This window comes from Perissodus microlepis, chromosome 9, assembly GCF_051167445.1.
Source record: "Perissodus microlepis isolate ML-2025 ecotype Zambia chromosome 9, ASM5116744v1, whole genome shotgun sequence".
Lineage (NCBI taxonomy): Eukaryota > Metazoa > Chordata > Actinopteri > Cichliformes > Cichlidae > Perissodus > Perissodus microlepis.
The window spans coordinates 15,390,915-15,417,553 of record NC_140469.1 but is presented as its reverse complement, the minus strand read 5'-3'; the positions used below and the strand labels follow the sequence as shown (position 1 = coordinate 15,417,553).

General features: G+C 42.3%; 1 protein-coding gene across 1 annotated transcript in view; it reads right to left on the bottom strand.

The window, feature by feature from the left end:
- The window catches only part of jph1a (junctophilin 1a), a 32,739-nt gene extending 6,115 nt beyond the window's left edge, over nt 1–26,624 (bottom strand). Inside the window, exons 1-4 of the mRNA XM_084939194.1 lie at nt 26,498–26,624; nt 25,878–26,377; nt 22,993–23,761; nt 4,046–4,164 (exon numbers count right to left, since the gene is read on the bottom strand). Of these exons, the coding sequence (XP_084795320.1) occupies nt 4,046–4,164; nt 22,993–23,761; nt 25,878–26,256 (1,267 nt within the window). The 5' untranslated portion in view covers nt 26,257–26,377; nt 26,498–26,624. The remainder of the gene's footprint in view (nt 1–4,045; nt 4,165–22,992; nt 23,762–25,877; nt 26,378–26,497) is intronic.
- Nucleotides 26,625–26,639: the final 15 nt, after the last annotated feature.

Below are 26,639 nucleotides of genomic sequence, written 5' to 3'. Positions count from 1 at the left end.
ACCCAAATGGCTGTGGTGTTTCTTTCCGTTGCGAACATTGATCAACTGGGCTGAGTCTGCAGCCTTCTCAAAGAGGGTCATTAAAATAGGCCATGATACCCAGCCATGACCAAAACAAAAATACTTGAGATACAAACACAGATAAAAATGCAAGTTTCAGCATTAGGGAGATTTTTTTTGTATCCTCAACTTATTTATTTTCAATAACTCAAACACTTTACTTTCTTCTCACACGATTGTTGTATCTTTGAGGTTTATTTGAATGCGAGCTTTTGTTTAAGCTGCAGGATGCCAGTTCAGTTTATGTTAATCCACAGCACATTTTCTGCTCCACTGCACTCTTAGCAAAACACACGCTCTTTCCCTCTCTCTGGCACCCACACGCACAAGATCACACACACACAAAACACAACAGATTGGCTGCTTAAGACCTAACCACCCCTGTCCTTAATATGAGATGAACAGCGGTAGCAAGGGGAAAAGCCTGGGGCCGGGGTAAGTGTGGGCATCAATATCTATGCATAATGGGGGGAGGCGGGGGGTGGGGGGTGGGGGGGGGTGGAGTACAGTATATGCGATTACACATCTGCTGCCATTGTGCATCTGAGTACACCTCAGCTTAAGGCTCATAGGAGTCAAGAGTTTTTGGATAAATGATGGCAGGTCTACATGGAAATGCACACTTCCACATAGCAAACTTTGCCACCTAGCTTTATTTTTCCACACGGTAGTTAAATGAAAATTCCTGGTTTATCTGCTTTGACGACTCATTTGCTTTTGTTTAATGTATTCTTACATGGACATACTGCGTTATACATGCGTTGCACATGTATTAGTCTGTTCTATGTGCTGGGATCTCAGCTTGCTCGGTTAGATTTAAGATACATAACTCCATTTGCAGCTTTTGAGATTTTCTCTTTCTTCCTCCTACTCACACTGGCAGATGGGCAGAGGGAGCTGTTATTGTTTGGCCAGATTACATTCACTACGGTTACATAGCCTACGCAGACACATGCAGAAATTAGTGACAAACTAAAGAAAAAGCTGAACCCTTGACCCCGCACTATGAGGACACGCTGTGAGGGGATTTTGATGGCAAGGCTTGGATCCACTTGTCCCCACTTAGAGGGAAGGATCACTGCAAATCAATACAAGGCATTTCTCCGTGATCACCTATCCGATAAAGAAAGTGGTCTTTTCTAGGATTACAGTAACCCCATTCACAGGGCATTAAGGGGGTCACTGAATGCTTTTATGAGTATAAAAAAGGGATGAATATTTTATGCTATGGTTTTTACAGTCACCACATATTAGCCTCTTTACTCTCTCTATATATTTTAGACGAATCATGTTCAATCCCTTCAGTAGGTTTCCAGAGAGGCTCAACACATTGCTAATATGCTTTAGGTTTTTTTTCCCTTTTGATTTGTTACCCATCTGTATGCATTTGAAATTATGTAAATAAAAGATTTCCCTACTGTCATTTGCTAATGGGTGAATGTGATCACTGCCTGACTGCGCTTTGTTTGCAAAAGCCCACATGCAAAGAAGAACCTTGAAGGCCTCACATGCACACACGCTGACAGGAGGGACTGACAGTAATATATCACCACCGTAATGCAATGTTTTGTCTCTGCCTGTCTGCCTTATTCTACTTTTTGATTACGACCATTTCAAAAAAGTGGGACACATAAGTAGTTTTTGAAATCTGGTCAGTCACGTAAGGTAATTTATATCCTGTATCCCTGAAAGTCAAAAGAAGGTTCTGATTTACTTTAAACTTCACATGAGCTACTGCGGTAAAACTTACTGCACACCTGCTGCTATGAATAAACAGCAGCACCTGCCCACGTCTGATTTTCAGCCTTGACAGGTCGAGGCTTTTATGGTTCCGCCAGGTCCAAGTGCACCTTGACCGGGTCAAACAGGGCAGAGCAGGACCCCCTGCTGGTCCTCTCACCCTCCAGCAACCCCCCCCACGACCCATTGAAGGAAGGAACAGCTGCTCTGCCTCGGCCCAATGGAGGGGGCGAGTGTGGGACTGAGCTCGTCTCAGTGCATAAGGATTTCAGCTATGTCTCCATTAGACACCAGTGAGCACACATCGGCACCAAATATAGCCCAATTAACGTCACGCCACAGGCCACGCCCAGCTAACCCTCTCTACTGCCTCTCCAGGGTGCTGTGTGTGAATCAATCATAAAGGTCAGGGTCCCGTTCCCTATGACCCTCACATTGCTTTTGAAGTACACACTCCTAATCTTGGTGATAATCTCCTATGAGTACAAAATGCCAGTTATGAACAACAGCGGGCTTGGGCCCGTTGTTGCTACCCTAGAGGATTTGAGTTTGAACATCTTTGCCTCACTGTAACATCATGACAAACAAGGTTATAACAGAAAAAATATTCTAAATAACTTTTTCCATAATTGAGAGCAACAACTGCTGTAGTCGCCTTACAAAAAAGCTGCAAATAGGGGTAGCTATTTACACTCGAACATGACCTAATTAGCAAAAGGGCAGAGCACAAACCAGCAACAATCCTAGAAAATCTGAGCTAGACTCTACAGAAACCAGCTTGTTCATAAACAAGATATAAATTAATACACGATTTGACTCTTTGCAGGTGCCCCTCTGGCTGTCAGCTGGGTTTACCAGACACGCTTACGTAACTTGAACGTTTAAATGCTGCGGCTCAGATGTCGCCCTGCACTGCACATTATTATGACATCGGCCACTCTCTCATTCATGATCTGACTTATAAGGCAAGGACACTCTCCGCACAGACTTGTGAACCCGGAGATCACCCAGCCTGCCAAGCATGACCACTGTTTTCCACAACACAAACAAGTCTCCCGATGTCTCTAGCTCCCTGGCTGGCCATTTCTGCGGCTTAGTGAAGGGACATGCTTGAATGGGTCCCATTGTCAATCTATTTCTCACCCTCTATTTTGCGGTGGCTTTTGGCAAACACCCAAGGTCACTAGCTCATAGGCGTAAATATATTACACCAAGTGGAAGAGGAAAGCATAGTATAGGTCTTACACTGTAAATATAAATAAACAAAACAAAAATAAAAAGGTGTGCAATAGCACCTCTCAGGGATTCAGTGTTTTACCTGGAGCCCACCTGCACCACAAGGTTTTTAGCAAAAACACACCTCGCTCTATGACTATTAATACAGTAGGATATGACCCTAAAGCTCAGCTTATCTTGTAAATTACATAAAGAGTTGAATTGACGTCTCAACTGTGAACTAGTGTATAGTGTGAAAGGGTTAGCTGGTCATGCGTCACGTAGATAGAAGATATTCCTGTCCGGTATTAGGAACAAAAGACCTTTATTGATTTAACTCACAACCACCCATAAGCCATTTCTACACTCCACCAAAGGACGAGTTTATGTAATGCAAAAAAAAAGAACAGAAATGTTTTACATTCACACTTTTTTTTGGTCAGAGTTTATCACTGCAAATTTTAGCAGGCATATCTGAGCTGTTACTGCAGGCCTTTGAGGGCTAAGACAAAGCTTTCGGCCAGAAAACAGTAGCCGACTGTGCTTTGTCTAAGCACAAACACAGTCCTCCATTGTGGTGCTACAAATCATCTTCAGTACCTCTAGTCTTCGATTACAGACCCAGAACTCCAGTCCCTGCTCTTTTGTGCACCCAGAACAAGCTCATTACTGACTCACACACAGTCAGTGTAAACAACCCTAAAACTATGCAAATACCATCATTCACACACAGTACCCAACCCCTTACCCATTACCCAGTCGCAAAAATGTGTTTTCATGGACAAATTAGTTGTTGGATTTTAGATCAGCTTGATTTTTTTCAATGTCCCACCGATGGGTGTGAATCACATTCGGGCTCCTGCGACAGTCTTTGCTTTAACTGCAGATTCAGTGCTGGTTTAGCACACCTGCAGTCTGTTTTGTATTCCGACCATAAAATAGTAAGAGAGACTACAATTTTTGATAATTAACACACTCTAAAAGCCTGTGATGGGAACATGAAGCATAACAAGGACACAAGTAAGATTACCTGGCTGGTAGAAGTTGGGTGAGAGCTCCCGGGCAACCGCCCTGGCAATTTCAGATTCATGCACCGCAGAGATCGCGGCCTGGTCTGCAGCCTCACTTTTTGTCCTAGCATGGGCTGTTCTGTGAATGCATAAACAAAACTAAGTGTTAGAAAAATGGAAACAATGAAGAGCTGCTCTCCACCATGTCCACAGTAACAACACAGACATATAACGGGCACACTGGTGGGCAGTGCCAGCGTAACCTGCTGCTCTGTCATCAATCATCAAAGAACCTTGTATTTAAACCTTTTTCAGATCTATACATAAAATAACATAAAAAAAATCAAGAGACAGAAGAGTAACATGTTTTGAGATTAATATAGGGGTATTAAGGAAATGTGCTGTGATGAAGCAGAGAGAGGCCAAGGGTGACCAGCTTAACAAAGCCTTAAAAAAAACTCAGCTGAGAGATATTGTGCGTGTCCACATGTGAAAACACGCAAACCATGGCTATAGGCATTATCTCTGTGCCAGGGAACGAAGATGTCTCTCTCTCTTCTACCACTGTGGTTATTTAAAAATAAAGACACCAAACAAACACATAAAGATCATCAATTAAAGTTGATTACTCGCTTAAATATAAAAATGACAGTGACAAAAAAATGCTCAAGTGATATGAGACAAGTTCAAGTATCACTTTAAGAATTGACAGCTGTGCCCGCTGCCCTGCTTAACCCCACTCATCCCTCTTCCTCTCCATCTATCTCGCACTGTCCTGTGTTCTCTCTTTCAATCAATGCTCCTGTTTTGTTTTTTTCCCCGATCCTGCTTCATCCGTCTATTGGCTCATGCCATCATCCCTCTGCATCCCTACTCCTCCCCTCCCTCCCACCGTCTTGCTGTTAGAGTGACCCCATCCGGACAGATGTCTCTATTTCTGTCCTTGGACTCTGGGGCTGTCCTGTTTCAGAGGACAGGAACATTAAGATATTAAAATTCATGAGGAACCAAGAAATAAGCAAACAGACAAAGGACATGCTGAGGGTATGTTTGACCAGCTGCAGATAAAAATTCGGATTCAAGAATCTTTAACAGTATAACTCATAATGCCTCGGTTCTTGCTGCGCTACAGGAATTTCACTGGTGTGGCTCATACCAGGCACACTGTAGCATTCATTGTCTTCCTTAGGAAAGCTAAGGCAGCTAAAAATTGACAATAAAGCATTCCAGTTACATCACACCACTGACATGCATACTGCTCGCCGCACATGCTATCAGAAGGACACCGAGGCTTCTATTTCTGCAATGTGTGAAATATCCTGCTATGTGAATGGAAGCATGAATGTGCCTCGAATGTATACAGCATGCCCATGGCATGTCCTAAGGATCTTCACAGAGGAGTGGGCATTAATTCATGGCCAGACAGAGGAAGTGATGCAGACTGTTCCCAGACAGGATATCTGGTGGTGGGAGGTGACAGGCGGAGAATGATGGGAGTAGAGGTGTGATAGAGCACTGGGACAAGAGGAGAGTGAAATGGAAGGTGAGAAAACATGGGCATGTAGAAGACGGAGATGAAATGCATGGTTCTTTTTTTTGCCTGACATATAGCAACTGTACACATGGACAGTTCACTGTTGTTCACTTTTTACATGTGACTTTTTGCAGATTCATTCATCTTCCTGCTTCTGAGGGAAAAATCTAGATCACCCTGTAGTTATATTAGAGGGTTTTCCCCAATAGGAGCTCCCGATGAGGTAATGAGCTGTGAGAATTGCAGCCATAAAAATCTGAGCAGAAAGACAGCAAAATGCTTCACCGAGCAGATGATAGCTCTCTGTACTGCATGCATCACCCCAGCCAGTTAGTGGCATGCAAATCCTTCCAACAGAGAGCCAAAGTATGCATGAAAACAAACTCTTCACACATTATGAAATGAAATGCACTGTCTTTGCCATGGTAGAGGAAATGAAAAAAAAAAAAACCTGGGTAAACAACAAACAAACGCAAACTCAGGAGTGACCTTGGAGAAAGTTTTTGGAGCGGCGACTTGTAAGACAGTCTGCCCATGAATACAAAGCAACACCTGTTCACGTCTAGCTTTTGGGTTGTGCAGACAGACCTGTGCGGGGATGCTGGGGAGCCTGCTTGCACACGCGCAGGCTGTCACGCACAGACACACTTGGCAGTTTGTAGACATTTGGACAAAGCCTTAAAAGGGTGCAAAACCTTGAAGTGACTCCTTCTGGAGCGTCATCTGCGAGATGATATTGATAAAGCCTTGCGGCTGGCTGTTTCATTAATGTGACAAATGAAGAGTGTGAAAACAGTTGAGTCAGTTTGGCAGCGAGTGTGGCGGATGGTCTTTCTGTCTATGTGTATTTGAAACATGGGGGAGAAAAAGAAGGGGGGGAAGGAGAGAATAACTGAGCCAAAGGAGAAAAGTGGGAGCAAGAGAAAGAAAGAGGGGGCGAGAGGCTGCCCCTTTAAAGACTCTTCGGCATTTAGAACTGCTGAGGTATGCATCTCAGCCCCTCTAATTTTACTGTAGGGTTAAATTTCAGTCCTCAGGCCACAGGCAGCACGGTGCATCACGCTATAAGGGCTGTTATGCCTCGGTCGCGTGCTGAATACAGTATTATGTGTGTACGCGTCTGTTGTGTGTGTGTGTGTGCAAATTCCCAATAGTGAGGCTTCAGTCCATCACTCCCTAGGCTATGGCCTATTTGAGAAATCTCTTTCACATATGCTGGCATAGTTTTGAACCCCTCTATTGCCTTTCGGTCCCCTCTGCACCCATCCTGTTTTTATTTTCTGTCATTTTTCTGCTCTTTACCACACTGACCTATTCCCCTTCCCCCTCAATCCAAGCTTGATAGCTTAACTGGAATGCTTACTAGTACAAGATATTAGATGAGTCTTTACCTTGTCTGTGATAGACAACAGCTATCCTTTAAACTCCATCACTCTCTTTATTTGCCCACAACCAAGAGCAAACTATTGCTACTACAAAGCAAGGGTCATGTTCCATTTGTCTGCTCTGAGTGCACAAATCAGTGCATGAAAGGATATAATAAATTAACAGAAACTGCTGTCCTATATCTTGGCCAAACAATCCCCGCTCCAAAGCAGCAGCACAGACAGTCTGCACAAATTAGCACTTAGCTTGCCCCGCACATATATCCATGCAAGGCTGCTATTGAATTCCTGGCTGGTGCTAATTCAGGATTACTCAAGCATGACTAACACCATTAGCGGTTAGCTAAAACCGACTCTGAAATTATTCAGGAATTATTCTCGGACTGAGGCCTTGGCTCATATTACCAGGGGCTGCAGCAGTGGGGGACACAATAGCTTTTGCAAATGAGGTTCAAAGGGAAAGATGGAGTGGCTGTTATTATGAGATAAGCTAACATTATGCTGAAGAGAGAGCTGTGTTGCTGTATAATGGAAATATTTATGCACGCTCATGTCCGACCGATAACATGTATTGTACTGATGTTTGGAGGGGATGGGCTCTGTGCTCAGTCCTTTCTTCTGTTTTGTATTGCCTTTTTTTTTGTACTGTTACTCTTTTTTAAGGACAAATAAAGAAATCTTTGTTTTTATTTCACTGTCAGACTGAAAGCTTTGTTCTCCCTGATATGCCACAGTATGCACAGACCTATCCATACACGTCAACGAGGTTGCTGAGGCAAAGACTCGGTGACTGCAGAGGCTCAAACCTCCTCTGGAATTAACATCAGCGAAAAAAACTGTGTGCCTGGAGCTTCATCACATGGGTTTCCATGATAGAGCAGCTCCCGTTGGTGTGATATGTAGGTAGCATGTGACAGTGTTTAGGCAACCAATGTTTAACACCTGTTGACTATGCGTACAATAAGAGGAGTATGTAAAATAAAGTAATCGAGTAATCACGGGGTTAAATATGTGTGGAAAAAATAGCAATGATTCTGTACTATTTGCCAATTTCTGATTTCTGCCATCATGACATCATTTTTTCCTCCCCCTCAGATTTTGTATTTTTCATAGAGGTTGAACTAACAGGTAGAGACAAACTGAGAAGCTGTTCCCAAACAGACTTCATTTCTGGGAAGAAGAATGAGTAGAATCAGTTTTGATTAAACAGGAAAATCCCCAAACTCTGCCAACATTTTTGGCTGTGGATTACAAACAGACCTAATCTCCCACTGGTATTTTCTACTCAAGAGCTATAAAGTGAACCCTCCACCTCGCCTAACCCTCATCGGGTAACGGGCGTAACATGCAGGTATGTGAATCTATCAGGATTTTATTGTGTTCTTCTCAACACGGCACTGATCTGCGGTACATGTTTGGACCTCTGATATGTTGAAGGCCTGATACGCTCTTCGTGCCGTTATGAATCCTTGGGCGTGTTGAGAGAGTGACACAGAATCTCTTACCGAGATGATCCCTCTGGTTTTGGTGAAGGGCAGTGGCGGGGATTCAGACCTCAGCTCTGTGTCAACACTGTTGGTGAAACATGGCCACAGCTGATACAGCTAATGACACAGAGGGGGAGGGAGTGATGTTGGCTAAAGAATTCGCAGCAGAGAAACCGCTTATATTTGCTTTTCCAGTTGAGCAAAAGCAAATATAAGCAATGAAAATATGAGAGGCTTGATGATGAAAAAAAGACTTTTGACAAATATGTCAATTCAGATTCACTCAGTTCACCTATGTGTTCCCAAATATTTATTTTATACATATTATATACATATAAAGTGACAAGTAACTCATATAAGAGATCGGGAACTAATAATATGAGTTACTAATAAATACTGGGACATCAAATTTAAAACAAATTCCAGTAAAAAGACAAAGTGGTTATTAAATATCTCACAAGCTAACCTGTATATAAGAATGACATACAATCCTTAGAAAAAGTTAGCAATGGATATATTTAAAAGTTTGAGGTATTTTCACATTCAATCCAAAGGTGATCCAATGGTGATTGGGGCTTGGTGACATGGTGCGTACTAAAAGGCCCAAAGTGTGCCATGAAAATATCCCACACAATACCACACCGCCACCAGCACCAGCCTGAGCCATTGATAAAGAGTGAGTTGAATCCATGCTTTCTATTCCAAATTCTGACCCTACCCTCTAAATGTCGCAGAAAAAAAATCGAGACTCATCAGCAGCGATTTTCCAGTCATCTTCTTTCCAATCGCAGTGTGCCTGTGTGAATCAAAGCTTCAGTTTCTTGTTCTTAGTTTACAGAAGTGTGCTCTTCTGCTGCTGTAACCCAACTGCTTCAAGTGTTGTTTGTTCAGAGATGCTGCCTGTCAGCAGTCTGGCTATTTTACTCTGACTTTTGACACCAACAAGCCATTTTTCACCCAGAGAACTGACGCTCACTGCATATCTTGTCTTTTTCAGACCATTCTCTGTAAACTCTAGAGATGGATTGTGTGAAAACTCCCAGTAGATCGACATCTTCTGAAATGCAATGCCATGTTTAAAGTCATTTAAATCACCTTCTTTCCCCATTCTGATGTTCACTTTTGCTGGCATGTGAGTGGCTGATTAGGCAATTGCCTTAATTAACAGTAGACACCAAATAAAGTTGACATACCTTCTATGTTCCCACAGAGTAGGTGTAACAATTTTAAATTTAGGACAAAGACGATTCTGGTATAAGAATTAGTGCTGACATTTAAATTGTGTTGCTGTATTAGATATAAGGAGAACAAATGTGCATTGAACATTAAAATTCACATTAAAATAATATCAGATAAAATAAGGAAAGTATTCTATATTTATTAACCTTTACAGAATAATCAGTACTGATAAGAACTGATAAGAATAGTTTTTCCTGTTGCTTAACATGAATTCAAGCTGCTCCAACACTGACATTGTAAACACACATACAAGGCTCCCATGCAAATCAAGCCATGGCGATTATACGAACATTATGCACGCATACACATCAATCATATACACATTCAAACATATACATGCAATAGCTTTTGACCTGCACCTTAAATAAAACGAGCAACCTCCCATGCAAATGACTGCGTTAACTCCGGTTTACTCTCTCTCCCTCTCTCACATATAAACACAGATTATATCTGCAAGAAAAACTTAAAGGCCAATTAATGAGATGTGCCCTAATGAGGTCAATTGGGAATAAGTGTAAAGAAAGGGCAACTATAAACTGCTCTTGCATTATTGCATTAAAGCAAACATGGCTGATAGGAGTCCACGGTAAATCTCCAACTGGAAACAGGCGTGTTGCACAAGCCTTGGAGGATGACTGTGTTAAACTAACGGCGCTTCTTCACTCGGCTAATTTATAAGAAAATCATCAAATGACTGACATGACGATGACGGCGGTGAGGCAGTAACCATGGTAACCACCAGAGACACTTGAGCGAGCTGTCCAACCAGGCATCTGGTCTGTATTAATGAATCTGCAAATGAACGAGCACACAGCCTAATGTATGGGAACGCGTTTATGCACGTGCAAACAGACACAACACAGCTATTTTTAAACTCTATAGAAATAAAAGCACTTAAACTGACTCGCATAATGCATAGCTTTGTAACATAGCTGACAAAAAAACAAAGCACCCCCCTCCCCACAAACAAACAACTGCTCCACGGTGTGTCTAATTTAACTACGACGCTCAACATCCGAAGCTGAACCTGCACGAGTAAAGGTCACATTGCCTGGCAACCACTTGAGCTTAAGGAATAGTTTTAATTATGGTCTGTTCTCTCTTTCCTCCAATCTCTTGCAACTATTCACCCCACTGTCTGCACACACACACACACACACACACACACACACACACACACACACACACACACACACACACACACACACACACACACACACACCCATCAATTTCCTTTTCAGTGCAAAGCCAAGCAGAGCATTAGCATTAGGTTACATCTGCCCACTGCTAAATAAATTGTGATGTAAGGTTCACGCAATCTGCATGTTCTGGCTGTTTCATGAACTAGCCGGAAGACCTGTGCAAAAAAAACTCCAACCCTGATAATGACACATAAAGTCTCCTATTGCAGCAATCTTGTCTCATTAACAGCAACTACAACAGCTAATGTTGCAAGTGTCAATCTCTGCATCAGTTAAATCATCTAATTGAGTGCATTAAAACAGACGTGGCTGACTGATTCGATTTTATCAACGTGCCACACATGAAATAGTATGCCCAGTGTATGAAAAGAAGCTCACAGGACACTAGTAGCAATTATCCAGACCGATATCAGAACAGCACCATAACTTCCAGGTAGTAAACAGATAATGCTGCTGTCTTTTCCCAGATTAGAAAAAGTAGGCGGCTAAGTTGTAAACATCTCAATGATTAAACAACCACTTCTGTCATTATCAGTGACATTTCATTAAATGTAGACCTGAAATCATCATATTGACGGTACAGAAAAAAATGTGATTCATTCTCCGCTTCTACTAATTCACATAATTCACACAGCATGTCATCCTACAGGAAGTATTTAAATCTGCTACCTTCAAGGGCAAAATGTACTATTCTCCTTGCAGCTGAAATTAAAGATCTTTGACTTCTTGAATGGGATTTGGAGCCATAGTTTAGATTGATTTGATATGATTCATCTCATAAGGAGCAGTCTTACAAACATGCCCCGATAACCCCACCCTTGCAACGCTGTTCTGTGAAAATCCTGTTAAATGTTTCCCAACTGGTCTTGGCAGATGGCCACCCCTCCCCGAGACTGCTTCTGCTGAAAGTGTCTTCCTGTCAAAAGGGAGTTTTTCCTTCCCACTGTCGCCAAAGCGCTTGCTCATAGAGGTCACATGATTGTTGGGGTGTTCTTTGTTTTCTTTGTATTGCAGTTTGTACTTTACAATATACAGCACCTCGAGGCAACTGTTGTGATTTGGAGGTATATATAAAAACGGAATTGAATTGAAGTTAACAGAATTTAAATCATCTTATCATTTAATAGTCATTTAATATAGGGAATACACATGCGTCATACATTTGCAAGTAAATGAAATACCCAGTATCTACTTATTTTTAACTTGTTGACATCTCCCAGAGTGAGATGAAACAGATGAAATGTCCTTATAGACTCCCTTCTACTAAAAGAAATGCATCATGGGTATGGCCACACACACAGCATCATGTCTACATGTGATTACAACAGTGGATGCATGCTTCAGGAAGAGATGCTGTGTGGAAAAGCAACACTCTTATTCAGCAATAGAAGTGATAATTCTATAATCCAATCCGTGAACAGCTGGAGTGAAAGCAGCCTAGCTAGCCAATCAGAGTGGCTGAACAGATTTAGTGGGGCACATCAGTATCCAGAGTTTAAAGACCCATGGCTGTGTTAGCTGTAGGTACAAAAATAAAAAGATGCTTTTAGAGATTTTGAGATTTGCTTCAGACAAACTTAAATGACAGATGTAGTGTTCTTGGTGCCACAGATAAACAGACATTTGCAATTATTGTTAAATGTTTGTTGCTGCCATTCTTTATCATTAAAAGCATTTATTCCTGTTTTTTATGTGACTTTAGGGTAAATATAAATACATGTGAAAATGTGTCTGGCATGTAAACATATCAGCCATACCCACGTAATTGGGGACTGAATTTTAAGGATTTTAACGTAATGTAAATTACTTTGACTTGTTACTTAATGAGTTGAGTTTCCAGAAATTAGAATTTAATGCAAACTACTGATGAATTACTTGCAGTTTTGATAAATGATGTTTGATTCTTTTGTTTTCTAGTTCCAGCTCCTTAAAGATGAAACTAGATTGCCAACTGAACCCATTTGAAAATCTTACTTTGGATTCATGTATTTTAATGTCATTTTAAAATCCATACAAATGTTGAAGAAAATGACCAGAATGGACCTGTAATAGGATGACAGCCGTTCCTTTTGTACCCCTGCCTCTCACTCTATCACAGCTGGGATAGGCTCCAACATCCACACGACCTTGATGGATAAGCCGTTAAGAATATCAGTGGCTGCACTCGTACTCAGGGTTCGGTTTAAGGTGATCCAAAGTGACGTGTTTTGTAATCACATTACATTTTTCAGCAACACGGTAATGTGATGTGTTATACTAAAATTAGTAATCAAAGTATGTAATTGCTTGTGTTACAATCATTCTTCAGGTACCTGCACCTCGGGCTGATAGAGTAAAAAAAAAAAATCATCAAGCATCCCTTTTTCTTCCAGAGCTCTTAAAGTACAATCAGCTGATTTCACTTTAAGTGCAGAGGAGGAAAACTACTACAACTTTTCAGGAGCCGGGATATAGACATTACTTTTATTTTTATTGCACAAAAAAACAACCAAACAAAAAGAAACTAGAACATGATGGTAAAGTGCATCAAAGGCGGAAACAGCTGTTACGTTGCTAACAAAACTTTGGCTGTTTGCAAGCATCTGCACAGACAGCGTGCTAACACAAACCTAGCGAAGAACCCAGAGTGATGACAAAGCTGAAAGCATGCCGACACCAGCCCAGCAGCCACAGCCTGATCTCCAACTCGTAACCAAGGCAGGGATGAGCAGTCAGCCCTGTAGCATTGTAGCCTGTACACATTTCTAAAGTAGGATCACTTTAAGTATCTTTGTGCTGGTTTTCAACGTTGCATTTTGTTGTTGGTTTTGTGTTCTAATGTAATAAGTAAAAGAAATATTGTATGTGCAGGGATTTATATCACTGACTGTAAAATCCAATAGAGACAGTCAGAACTGTCTGTATCGTACATACTGCAAGGCTAAATATGGCAAAAGCATTGAACTTTCGGAGTAAAAGTCTATTAATGCACTGGAGAGACTGTCACAGTCCACATGCTGTGGATACTATTTTGAGGTGCTGTTAAGTTTATTCCCTGCTGGTGATGTTAACCCGTAAATCAGTGCATTAAACTCAGTTGCACGAACATTAATTTACACTCAATCAGCAGTTCTCCAGGATGCCTTCCTGAAATCTAGCAAAGAATTATAAACCACAGCTGACTGATGCTGATTTTACATACGATCCCATTTACATATTTCCCAGAAAAGCTTATTTAAATTAACGCGCACACACAGTGCGCCATTCTCTGAAGTCTTAGTTGCTCACTTTTCAGAAACACTGCTTCTCTCTGTGTGTGTAATACAAAACCTGACCTACTCCACGGATTCCAACCCTCATTAACTTCTATTACATACACTATTAATTAGACAAGATGATGCACCACAATGAAGAAGCAGTCCATCTATCTGCTGGTTAATAACCAAGCAAATGTAGTATTCTAGGACATTCATCACAAACTAAATTAAGGAGCAGCTAAACAGGAAATAGAGGAATGGGAAAAATAAGCTGTACAGGGAGTACTTTTAAATATTTAATGACCGCAGGTGAACAGCTACATGAGTTAACCTCTAACAGCCACGGCCTCCACATGACTCCCTTCTACTGCCTCTTTGCCTGGCTGACTCATCTCAGTCTTCCTCCAGAAGCTGCAGAAATATGTGCCATTCTCCAAGAGATTACAAGACACAGTCACACACTTCTGGCATGTAGGTGAAACCCAATCCTATCGCCACTGCTGTGGACACAGCCCAACACCCCAATCCTGCAAAAACACAAGCCTCTGCTCTGTGTGGAACAAAGCTTTCTTACAGTAAGTCAGCAAATTTAGTCTATCCCAGTCCTAATTTACACATATTCCTCCTACTCTTGTTAAGATGTATCTTCACGGTGCCAGGAAACGGTACAAACTCCTGTTCTTGGAGGCTGCGGACTGATTTTGTGCCAAAAATCGTTCTTTCTCGCCTTCCTACTGTTTCCCACCAGGGAGGAAAAATATTAAGAAGGAAGTAGAGAGAGAGAGAGAGAAGAAGCTTTCAACTCTCACTCTTGACTTTTTTCCTTTTCTTTCTTATACCCACAACTTTCAAACTCCACTTCAACACAACCCCAATGACATCCACAGGATTGTTTTTCAGCTCTCTGAGCCACGTAAGACATCAAACAGCTGTTTTTTTTACAGCTTGAGTAAGTGAGTAAACTGACTTTGATAAATGAAATTGCTGGAGCGCTCTATTGTCCACTATATTAATATCCTTACTAATACTGTGATAATGATTTCAACCACGTTGTCCGGCCAACAAAAACTCAGCCCCTGCTTCAACTGCTCGCATGCTTTTCATCCACCGGCATCTTTCAGAAGCGCTTACTGTGACTTAATATATTGGTAATGTGTTGAAGTACAGACAAATATTGCATTACACAGTATAATTTGATTTGGTCCGTGGGTCATGTGAAACTTGCTCAACTAAGTCATGATATATGTGCCGTTGCCTCAGCGACATTATTTATAGAGCTTTAATAGCCCTAGCTGGGAAATGACTCTGGTCATTAATGATAACGATGCAGATAACCTGAGGCACACGTGGCAGGTTATTTTATATGTGTGAGTGCACGAGCATTGATTCTGTCAGCAAAAAAACCAAACAAAAACGCAGTGTTACGTCACACCATCGCACTGCCATAAATAAAAGAGAGGGAGAGGTTTAATGTGGGATAAATATAATGTATGATCCTGCTCGCTTTACTCTGACCCGTGATTCGGATCGCTGGCAGCCCCTCACATGCTTACAGTTACTGCTGTATACCCGCGTGCCTTTTTGCTACTGTACACGCCGTCACTTCGTAAAGAGCCAAATTTGACTTGCTTTTTAAAAGGCGTGTGAAGCTGGGTGGCACCGGTACCCCATTAAATGTATGCGAATGCAGACACAGGGGGAAAAAAAAAGAAGCAACCTAACTTTACCACTGCGACTATTTGAAGCAGCATTGAGGGACAGCCAAGATGAAATCTTACATGATGTACTGACTGTTGGGATTATTTTGTTCACTTGTTGAAACACCGGATGATCTATAACTCACTACAAAAAGGGCAGGTGGTGAGTGGCTGAGGTCATCCCACAGCAGGTGACAAACAAACAGGCCGGGGCACAAACGCACCGCACACATTGAGCTTTCTTTGTTCTCTAGCCAAATGATGGTCGTCTTATCTGATCTCTCTATGCCCAAACAGACACGTGTTAATTGAAATCCCATTTATATGGTATGGACACACATACAGCATTCTCACACATGCACACACACACATTTGGAAGAAATGATAGTGTGAGTGAGATGGCGGGCTGCTATATCAGTGTTGGGACGGGTATATATTCCTGGCTGGTGCTGATAAGCCAACTGATGCCTTGCCTTATTTAGGCAGTGCTCGCTGCTGACACACTAGCAGAGAAGCACACGCTGCATGTACTCTGACTGTATGTGTTTGTCCAGCAGTTAATGTGAGCTGGAGTATGTATGTGAGGCATTCCTGTGGGGCGATAGTTAGGCTCCCAGTATGAATGCATATAGACAGAAGTGTGTGTGTGTGTGTGTGTGTTTGAGAGAGAGATATACATGGACAGAGGGTGAGATGTTACATGGATACCTGTGCACATGCATATCTACTGTATCTGCTATGTATTTGATCAAAAATATGTAGTACACTGATTTTAGTCTGTCATTCTAGATAGCATGCTCTAGTTTCAACTCCTTTGCTTAAAGGTAGAATATGTAAGGCCTAAAAAAGATGAACTAAACTGATAAACTCAAAAAGAAAAGCAGCTGTCTTTCTCCAACTAGGAACCTAATTGGTGATTCTGAATCGGCTGTAGGTGTGAATGGGTTATGAGTTGATCGCCAACCTGTAACAGAGTGGCGATCTGTCCAGGGTGTATCCTGCGTTTCATGCTATGACAGCTGGGATAGGCTCCAAGTAGAAGAAAATATTGAGAAAGTGTAACATCCAGGATTCTTAAGGTTGTGCAGATTACTCTGTCCACGTACTGCAGAAATTATAGAAGTTTAAAGGGCAAAAAAATAAAAGTAGCATCACTTAGAATTAGGGCTGAGCGATATGAGGAAAGGAAGGAATATAACAATACACGATTTATACCACGATATGATTAAATAACCTCCAAAACCAAATGTTATTTTGGTTTTGGAGGCCTAAAATTGCCTAAATTACTACTGGTATACTCTACTGGTATAATCAACCATTCAATATTTTTTTTCCATTTTGCAATGGATGCCTTTTCAGCTGGTGGAATAAATTTGTGCGACTGCTACCTTTTGCAGCAATAGATTTACAAAATGTTTTGCAAATTGGCGCGTTTTGTTCAACATCATCCATGTGAAATCCAAACAAGTCTCATTCCCTCGCTCATCTGAAACTCCCGCTGGCGCCATGTGTTTCCCTATCTGGTGGTATAAACACGCATGCTCAGCTCAGGGCGCCAGGTAGAAAATTTTTACCGTTGGGAGCAAGGGAGGGGTTAACGATGCATTTGCAGCATGTGGGAGGAAAAAAACTCACAGTGAATAACGTGCAGACAGCTTAATACTGCCATGGCAATTTATACTCAGTGGTTACGATAAAGCTATTTTAACCATCGTACGTGAAAAACTCACCATACATCGAGTACATTCGATGTATCGCCAACCGCTACTTGGAATCCGGACCAGCTGGTGGTTGTTTATTGCGAAACAATAGCAACTACTGGAGTAAGACATGCTACATAATGCACCTTTAACAAATCAATTATCTCTGTCTCTCACATCTCTTTACAAACTAAGCAAGTTTAACACGCACAGTCAAATAATCCACGGAGTATTATACACAATGATCCTGAAACATTTTAAATATGTTGAATCAATGATAGTAATTATGGCTAGTTTTTATATTATACCAAGTCCTATTACTATTACTGACTACAGTTATAATGATCTCAGATGGTATCAAAGCTGGGCACACTTTCCAGGAAAATTGGAGCCAATGAACTACCATACAGATGCAGTCTATTTCTTGGCCACCAGGGGACTGACCTTGTGGTTGTAAAAAGACTTCTTCTAAAAATCCCATTGGACACTGCATGGATCATGACCAAGAAAACAGCAAAGGTACAAGAGTGAGGACATAATTACTGAAGGAAGTACTCATCCCATAACGCACTGCAAATCCAAGGTTCTCCCAGCAGGAGAAATATACAAGGAGGCAATGAGTGATGTCATGGTGGCTACATCCATCTTTTTTACTGTATATAACAATAGATTAATCAGACTCTCCACAGCGTGTCCTTGTCCCATCTTCCTCCCCTCAACCCAAACCGAAAGTAACAGATGTCTGCTCCTCCCTGACCCTGGTTCTACTGGAGGTTTCTTCCTGTTAAAAATTAGTTTTTCCTTCCCAATGTCACCAAAGCGTTTGCTCATAAGGGCTCATACGATCGTTGAGGTTTTCTCTGTTTTATTTGTATTACTGTAGATTAATTACCTTAAAATATAAAGCACCTTGAGGAAACTGTTGTTGTGATTTTGCGCTATATAAGTAAAATTGAATTGAATCCAACAGTATCCATTAAATTATTGGTTCTAATGATCGACTGCACCCATGGAAAGAAAAAATATATACATCCAAAGATCTGCTGCCAGCAATCTCAGAGCTGGGTCATCCATAAATCCAATACAAATTCAGACTCATGTCTATTAAATTTCATGAAAAACTATAGCTGCATTTGAGAGCACTATGGACACTATAAACACCCTGTCAGAAGTGAAACTGTAATGTGGAAAACAGTTAGTCTGAATGTTTTGCTCACCAGTGTGAAGGAAAAAACAGACATAAAAATATCATCTGTACATATAAGGTGTTGGTTAACCTTTTACTGGAGCCTGCAGAGCAAACAGTGCAATTGAACATAACACACAAAGTAGGTCTCTATGAATGCACTGTGTTTTTGCTCGTATTTCTCATTCTTAGCATTACAGAGGCAGTAAGCCAAATTAAACTAATATGCAAGAATTATTGAATTTCTGTGCTTAGCAGCTTTTGTAAGGTCAATTTAACATCTCTGCTTTTATTAGATAGCCTACAGAGTAACAGTTTAGCCAGGGATGTGTAATCAGGGTGGACTGCTCTGTGGATATACTGACAAACTGCTGAGTTCCCAAACTGCTGATCTGTAACAAAAAAACAATTTATGGGAGAAGTATCATGACTCGGTAAACTCTTCAGTGGCACATAGAGTCACTTATCTCAGTTCACAGGCCTGATACAACCACACCACACCACTCAAACAAAAACACACACACACACACACACATATGCATGGACACACTGAAAGAGCTGTGTGTGTACAGAAGGTCACTTTACACAGATAAGGGCAAATGACAACTGTGAATGAGAGACACAGAACTCCACTCCACTCTACCACATCGCACTAGCTCTCTATCGACTGGCTGATCACGAGCATGAGGTCATTGGCTCCACCCCAGAGGCTGATGGGATAGCTCTTCTGTACAGTAATCCACAGGGGAGAGGCCGGTGTGTCCTCTCTATGCCCTTTTTATTATACTCTCCCTTCATTTCTGTCCACTCCAGACTCTTCAGAAACCTCTTGCTCAGCAAATGTGCTGCACTTCCGATTTCATTCAATCAACGTCTATCCCCGGCTTTCTCGTTTCCATCCATTTCACTCCCTGTATCCTCTACGAGCCCATCTCCCCCCCATTCCCTGTGGATCCGCTGGGTACACTCCACATTCAAAGACAGAGAATCATGTGACTGGAAGTGGATCGATACGAGTGCATCTTTTGCCCGGCACTGTACTGTATAACGATACTTACATAACCTGCTTGTAACAGTGACAGTCTGCCATTCTGGCTCTTTATAACACAACTGCACTTTTAAAAAGAAAGAGAAAAAAAATCCAGATTCCAACCAGGCCGCAGAGGAACCTGCTTTGAGATTTCCAGCTGCACATGAAGTAGTGGCACATGGCATCCAGTAATTTGATCGCTTACTTCAGGGGACCTCGTTGACTGCCATAAACACTTTGCATAAGCTCGAATGCTTTTGCTCTTGTTGCTTTATTGCTATGAATTAGGTCATGTGCTTCCTTGTGTAAATTGTTGCTCTAATGCGCAACAGGACAGAAGCTCAGATGGCTCATTCTTATCAAAACATTATCCCTTTTCTTATCTTTTCAATTTAGGTTAAGCCCAGTCTTCGTGGCTGTCACTTACATTGATGGAAGTCCCATATTAACAAATATCCACAGTTTCAAAATAAAGTATGTTCAATCCAACTAATGTACTCTGCATTCTATATCCTTGAAAACAGCACAATAAAGCATCTTCCCTTCCTGCTTGCAGGAGATGATCTATTGTATTGGAAAAAACAATAGCTGCTCATAGAATGCACTATTCAGAGCACTGTGGTGCTCTGGATGACTGGGTTCACATTTGAGTAGCAATGCTCAGTCTACCTTTAACCTTAAGATTGAATTTTTTCCTGGTTAAAAAACAAGCTTTTGATGATTATTCATTTAGTCCACAAAATGTTGAAATAATGAATATGTTTGTAAATCGTCAAGGCAATGGTGACAGTTTAATACTGTATAGTTGTAGAGCAGCCCAACATGTTAAAAACATTTATCTTTATCCAGATTAATTGTCGGGCTTTAATCGTGGCCGTGTTCCTGTGTCGTTTAGTCAGTCTCTACTTTTATGGGAGGTCATGTTGGTCTTCACAGAGAGAGGATGTCACTGATGGGGTCATCTCGCACAAAAGCCAAATGCAACTGGAGTTCAAACCTTCTATTTGTAAGGGATAGCCAATCAGGAAGTCCTTTTGTAAGACAAGGCTCAGTAAAAGGTAAAAACAATAATTAATGATTTAATAAACACAGTGCTACAAAGAGCTTTTTCTCAAAATACACACATTAAAGCGAAGCATGGATATCGCACTACACAGCTCATGCAAGCGCTAGTGTGAGCCATAGCCACAGCTATAAAAATGAGTTTTCACTATACGCATAAAATGAACCACTGATTTAGTTCACTGATGAGCTGAGGAAGGCTGCTGCTACAACGTCAAATGTGTGGCTGCTTCTGGTTTTAAAATAGGAGTGTTGAACAGTTAAAAAAAATGCTTGATTAGATGATTGATTAGACCGACGGCTGGAATAACGTCTTGGCAATTCTGTTATAGCACCGGAAAGGAATTGCAAGGGTTTTTGCATGATTTCTAAAATATTAACATGAACACCTGTGGATTTCACTGGAAGGCAGTGAATGGAAGCAAGGAAATGAGAGGCTAGCTCAGAAACTCAGAAAACTGAGCAGGATTACTAGCTTGGTGAAAAAAGATCATTTCCAGGGCTGAAGTCCAATCTGATACCACTGATGTTGTAGACAAAGAAATGTAGGAATTTGTGTATCGTCAGAGGAGGTGGCTGGGAATCCAGACTGAGCAGGATTAAGGAATCTGGGAGTGTGTTTATTAATGTTAGTTAAGTCAAAGAAATAATGTATTCTTATATCATTTAAGAGATGACTGAAGGTAGTTAACAAAGGTTTCAGTCCAAGAATAAAAATGTGAAGCTCATGAGCATAATAAGCTCACGTTAATGAAATAAGAAGGAAGATCTAATTCTGCAACCAAAACAAGATGAGTACAGTGCTTTTGTTTTCTCTGGTCAGTAGCTTTGAACACCAATCTGGTAGACGCTGGAGCACAGCAGTAGCTGTGGAAACGACCTGGTAAAAGCAAAAGAGTCTCGTTGGTGTAGGAGGCAAGACAAAAAAAGAGGGAGGGGAGATAGAAACAAAAAGCCAAAACGAGTAAACCTCAACACAAGCTGTGGGAGTCAAGCAACCTTCAGGTGAAATTATTTTTAATAGATTAGTAAGTTAAAAAAAATGCTTATTAGCCCAATGCCAACAGGTGTTTTAAACTGGAAAGCAATCCCTGTGGAGGGGTTCTAGCCCATGAAATCCAATGGAAATGTTCATGGATAAACAGGAGTAATAGGTTATCTAATATTTTACTTTATATCCAAATAAAAATTACATTCCCCACACCCTCTACTGCTACTTTGTAGTTAGCGTATTTATAAAACATGGGCATTTTAAACTTATTTAATCACCTAAAACATAAAATCTGCAAAATTGTGAAGCTGTGCCCAGCAGGAAAAAAACACTCACAACTGAATTGACTGGTACATCAAGGTAAAAGTCAAACGATGGTTCATTACGCTGTGAACTAAGAAACACACGTGTGCTTTTAAGTTTTTAAAATGCTTGTTGATGTGTTTTCAGGGATGCAAATTCATGCACACGACTTGAAAAGGGGTTCGGTGGTGGGGAAGAGTGGGGGAGGGAGAAATCAAAACATGGTTGATTGCAGAGAGACCTTTTCACAGCTTGTACACATCCCCTCAGTCTTCAGTCTAATAATTCCCTGATGCAATGAAACCAGAGGATGTCAAAGCGATGCCGCATACCCTGAACTGTGTCCCAGTAGGAGGGAGGCTTTAAATGAAAAGGTCACATCTCATCCACCTGTTAAAGAGCAGATGCCACATCAGAGCAATGCTTGGCAGCGGGAGCAGGTATTGGTACTGGGCGCACAAGATGAGCTTGGCATAGGAGCAGGTATGGCTATAAAGCTCACGCACATGAACTCACAGACACTCGGCTACAACGCAAATACACACACACACACACACACACAAAGACACGCGTGCAAGATGCCTGACCCCTCTCCCTAGGAATGAAAGACACGGGCAGAGAATAGAAACAGAACCTTTTCCAGGGATGATCACACTGGCAACACAAAAACCTCGACTGTTGATGTTGCATAAAGGTCGGAGCTGTTGTCATGGGACTTCACTTATACAAGACTGAACCTTCAATCAGACCAGGAGATATTTGTCAAACAGGACACTGCTGTGACTCCTCAGTGGTGAAAATAAATGCCTGAGGATTTTCATCCTGTGTGGGCTTTTTTTTTGTATTTACACAGTATACACCCACAGGTACATGCAGGAGCATGAATGAACACACACCCACACATAAACACAGTACCTGGATGCTGCTATTTCCACTTTACTCCTCGCAATGGCTGCAGCCCTCTGTGCCCCCTCCACAGCCCGATCTACCTTCTCTTTGGTTTTGGGGTTCTTAAGAGGAATCAACTGCTTTCTTATTCCACGCACCAGCACATTGTTTTTGTACTTCCCTTCTTCTTTGGTGCCGTCTGGGAAAACCGTGCACCCGTAACCATGGCGCTTATTGTTAAGCCATTCTCCTTCATATTTCATCCCGTTGGATCTCTCTGATACACCAAATCCATTGCGCTTGTCATTCTTCCACTCGCCCATGTACGTCTCAGTTGTGGTGGCGTCCACATGGTCCTCCTGAGGTAGGTCCTCATCTGGCAGCTCGCCATCACCGATGGATATGGTTGAGTTGGCATCGCTTGAACTGATGCGGCTCATGGTGGCGTCACTTCTTGCAGAGCTGCGCTTGCTGGAGATTGAGGTCCGAGAGTCAGACTTGCGCAACTGTCGCAGGCTGCCAAAGAGCGAGCCGCGGCGGAACAGGCCCTTCTTCTTGCCGGTGACAACTTCGCTGTCCGAGTGGAAGTTGAGGACGAAGCCACCGCGGCTGCCCGTTGGAGTGTCTGCCGGGGAGGAGAGGTCCTGGAGCACTGCACCATTGCTCTGCTCAGAGCGCAGGGAGGCCATAGACGTACGGAGTGGAGAACGGATGACAGTGGCCATGCCATAGGGAACACTCTGACGCACGCCATAGCCGTGTCGCATACCACCCATCCATTGGCCTTGATAAGTTCCTGAGTAAGAGGAAGGTACAGATCAATGAGTAAACACTTAGTCTCAATCGCTACTTCGAGCCTATAATTCTTCATGACTTTGTAAACTGATTTTAACTATAAGATAATGCTTTAAGCTGAGGTGACCTTGTGATTGGTAAGTTGTGACTGGTCAATAGGGCACAAGTATAGCAACGATATGCACAGTACTATGTGCATTTACTATAAATATCCCTAAATGTGATTAGAGCATTGTGTTGTCAGCTAATGCTTCAGTTTACCTATATTTAATTTGCTAACCAAGCTGGCTAACTAACACTAGCATTAGATGATAACCTCCACAAACCAGTGGGGTGACAACAAGCTGGTTATGTCCATTTTCTATTGCTTGCAATAAAACTGATGATAATCTGTGATTATATACATGCCTGAAAAGCTCATTTCGTTTTACAGCAACTTTAAAGCCAAAGCAGGGTAAAACATTTTTAATAGGCTACTCATGGTCAGAAGAAAGCTCCTCTGTGCTCCTCATGCACACCCTGCGTGTTGTTGACCAGTAACTTTCTATATCAGCAACAAGACCTTGAAGCCTTGCTTTGTTGGTGCAAGAGTATGTCAGCTAATGAAATGTTTTTTCTCCTTTCACTCAGATATGGGACTGTGAGCATAGCTAACCCAATCACAGAGATTTGATTAAGGTACAGATACTAAAGATCGCTTGGGATGAATGTGAATCACTTAGCCAGGGGCCTATTTTCAGGCAGCCACTAACTCCCCCACTGACAGTAGGCACATTCACCACCATCCGTTTGTCTGTGACGACAGGGAATTGCTATGAGTCACATAATGAGGAGAATACTTCATTAATCCCATTTGGTCCTGCTGAGCCCAATGAGCAGGTTGTCGGCCTACCCTACTGTTGCTTCTTCAAAGTGTCATATTACAATCCTGAGCCTAATAATAAGAAAGGCTTGTTAATCCAGGGCCTGAATCTCATTCACCAATGCAATGAAATAAGCCATAACGGTCAGATTCTAACAGAAAATGATATACTAGTCAGGGGAGGAATTTAGATGGATAAACAGGGTGAGATTAACAGGCTGGCTCTGTGCTGCAGTTCAATTTGGTGACCCTGCAGATCAAGTTATCAGGATGTTGCGGAGTCAGACAGCCAGATGTTCTGTAGATCCTCTAGGATCAGCTGGTTCCCAAAGCCCAGCCCTCTGTAACATCATATGTGAGGCATTTATTCTGCACCATAAGGCCTCCATTAGGGGAGGATGATGCTCACAAATCACCCAAAGACTTGCTTGTTTTATAACAGGAGAGGCCTGAACAACAGGCAAGAGCTTGTTTTTTAGGCTTCCTGCGATCTTGTCTCCCTCATCAGACACAGGTCCTTACATAAACGCAATCTGTGAACACACCAATGATTAGTGAGATGACTGACCTCTCATTTTCAGCAAGTACAAGTCCTGTGTGGGACTTAGCTCTTTCCACTACAGATGTGTGAGTTCTTTAGTCTAGACACATGAAGAATAACTTTAAATGCTACCAAAAACGAGCACCTTCTCGTGCTTTATACACATTACACTTCATTTAAAACGGGAGCATGTGCACCCTTCAGGACATGTGTTTCTATAGTTAAGGTTCAAAGGGAGAAAATGACAGTGAAGCAAGTGATTTGAGTTTGAGTCTTTAATTGACTTTAAATGGACTGATTTGCTTTCCAAACTCCTTCTCCGGGAGGCATGTTTCCAGTGAGGAGCAGTCACCCTCCTCCCCCTGTCATATGAGGAGCAACCGGTAGTTGCCAAAAGAGATGTCCCTTGGAATAAAATAGGAACCGTGATCTTAAACGGTATTCAAAAAGTTAACGTTACCACCGGGGTGAAGAGTCAGTTATGCTGGGTAAACGATGAGGTGACTGACCACGATGCGCAGTGCGCAATCTCAGCTTATACTCAGCTCATATCAGATGGAGATTCACGCGCTGGTGTGTTACAGTGAGCCTTCCTCAGTTTGAGTCTGAGCATCCTACACACGAGCTACATAACACATTACCACTCACCGCCGTTAAAGCGACACGCACGCTAAACAAGCGATGTGCCATATCTATTAAAACCTGGTGCCTTACCGCCATCTCCATAGGTTTCGATCCCATATCCATCCTGTAGACCGTTGCTCCAGGTCCCGTCGTATCTAGCAGGTGTGTTGTGGCTTTGCCGGACGCCGTACCGACCCTTAAAACCATGACTCCACTCTCCTCGATAGATCCACTTTCCTTTATTCTCCACACCCAGCCCATGACGCTTCCCCTGGGACCAGTAACCCTTGTAGGTATTCCCGCTGGGCCAGGTGTACACGCCAACTATTTCAAAGCCGTGCGACCAGGACCCGGCGTACTCGCCTTGGCCCTTGGGTCCGGTGCAGATCCCATGTCCGTGGGCTTTGCCATCCTCCCACCCCCCGCAGTATGTGCCACCATCGTCGAAGTCAAACCTTCCGCCCGTCATTCAGATATAGACTGGAAATAAAGCAGATGGTGCGCTGCTGCAGACTCAGGATTCTCCAGGACCTGGGCTGGAGGATCCAGGACCGGTGGTGTGATGAAAGGATGAGCCAACAAGATGATGACTACAAGAGCAAAAAATAGGAAGGTGAGGATGGTGGACTGGCGCTTCCAGACACTGACATGTAATACAAAAGGCATGCGTAACGGTAAGTGTAAAGGTATGAATGGTGGGCGTCATTTACCGGAGGCGCACGCTGGACTCTCCGTTGTGTGTTGCTCGTCTCCCCCCTCTCACCCACTGATCAAAGGAGGGAGAGAGAGAGAGATGTACCGAGCCCCTGTTGAAGAAAGGCGCTGGGCCAATCGCAACGTCACGCCACAGGG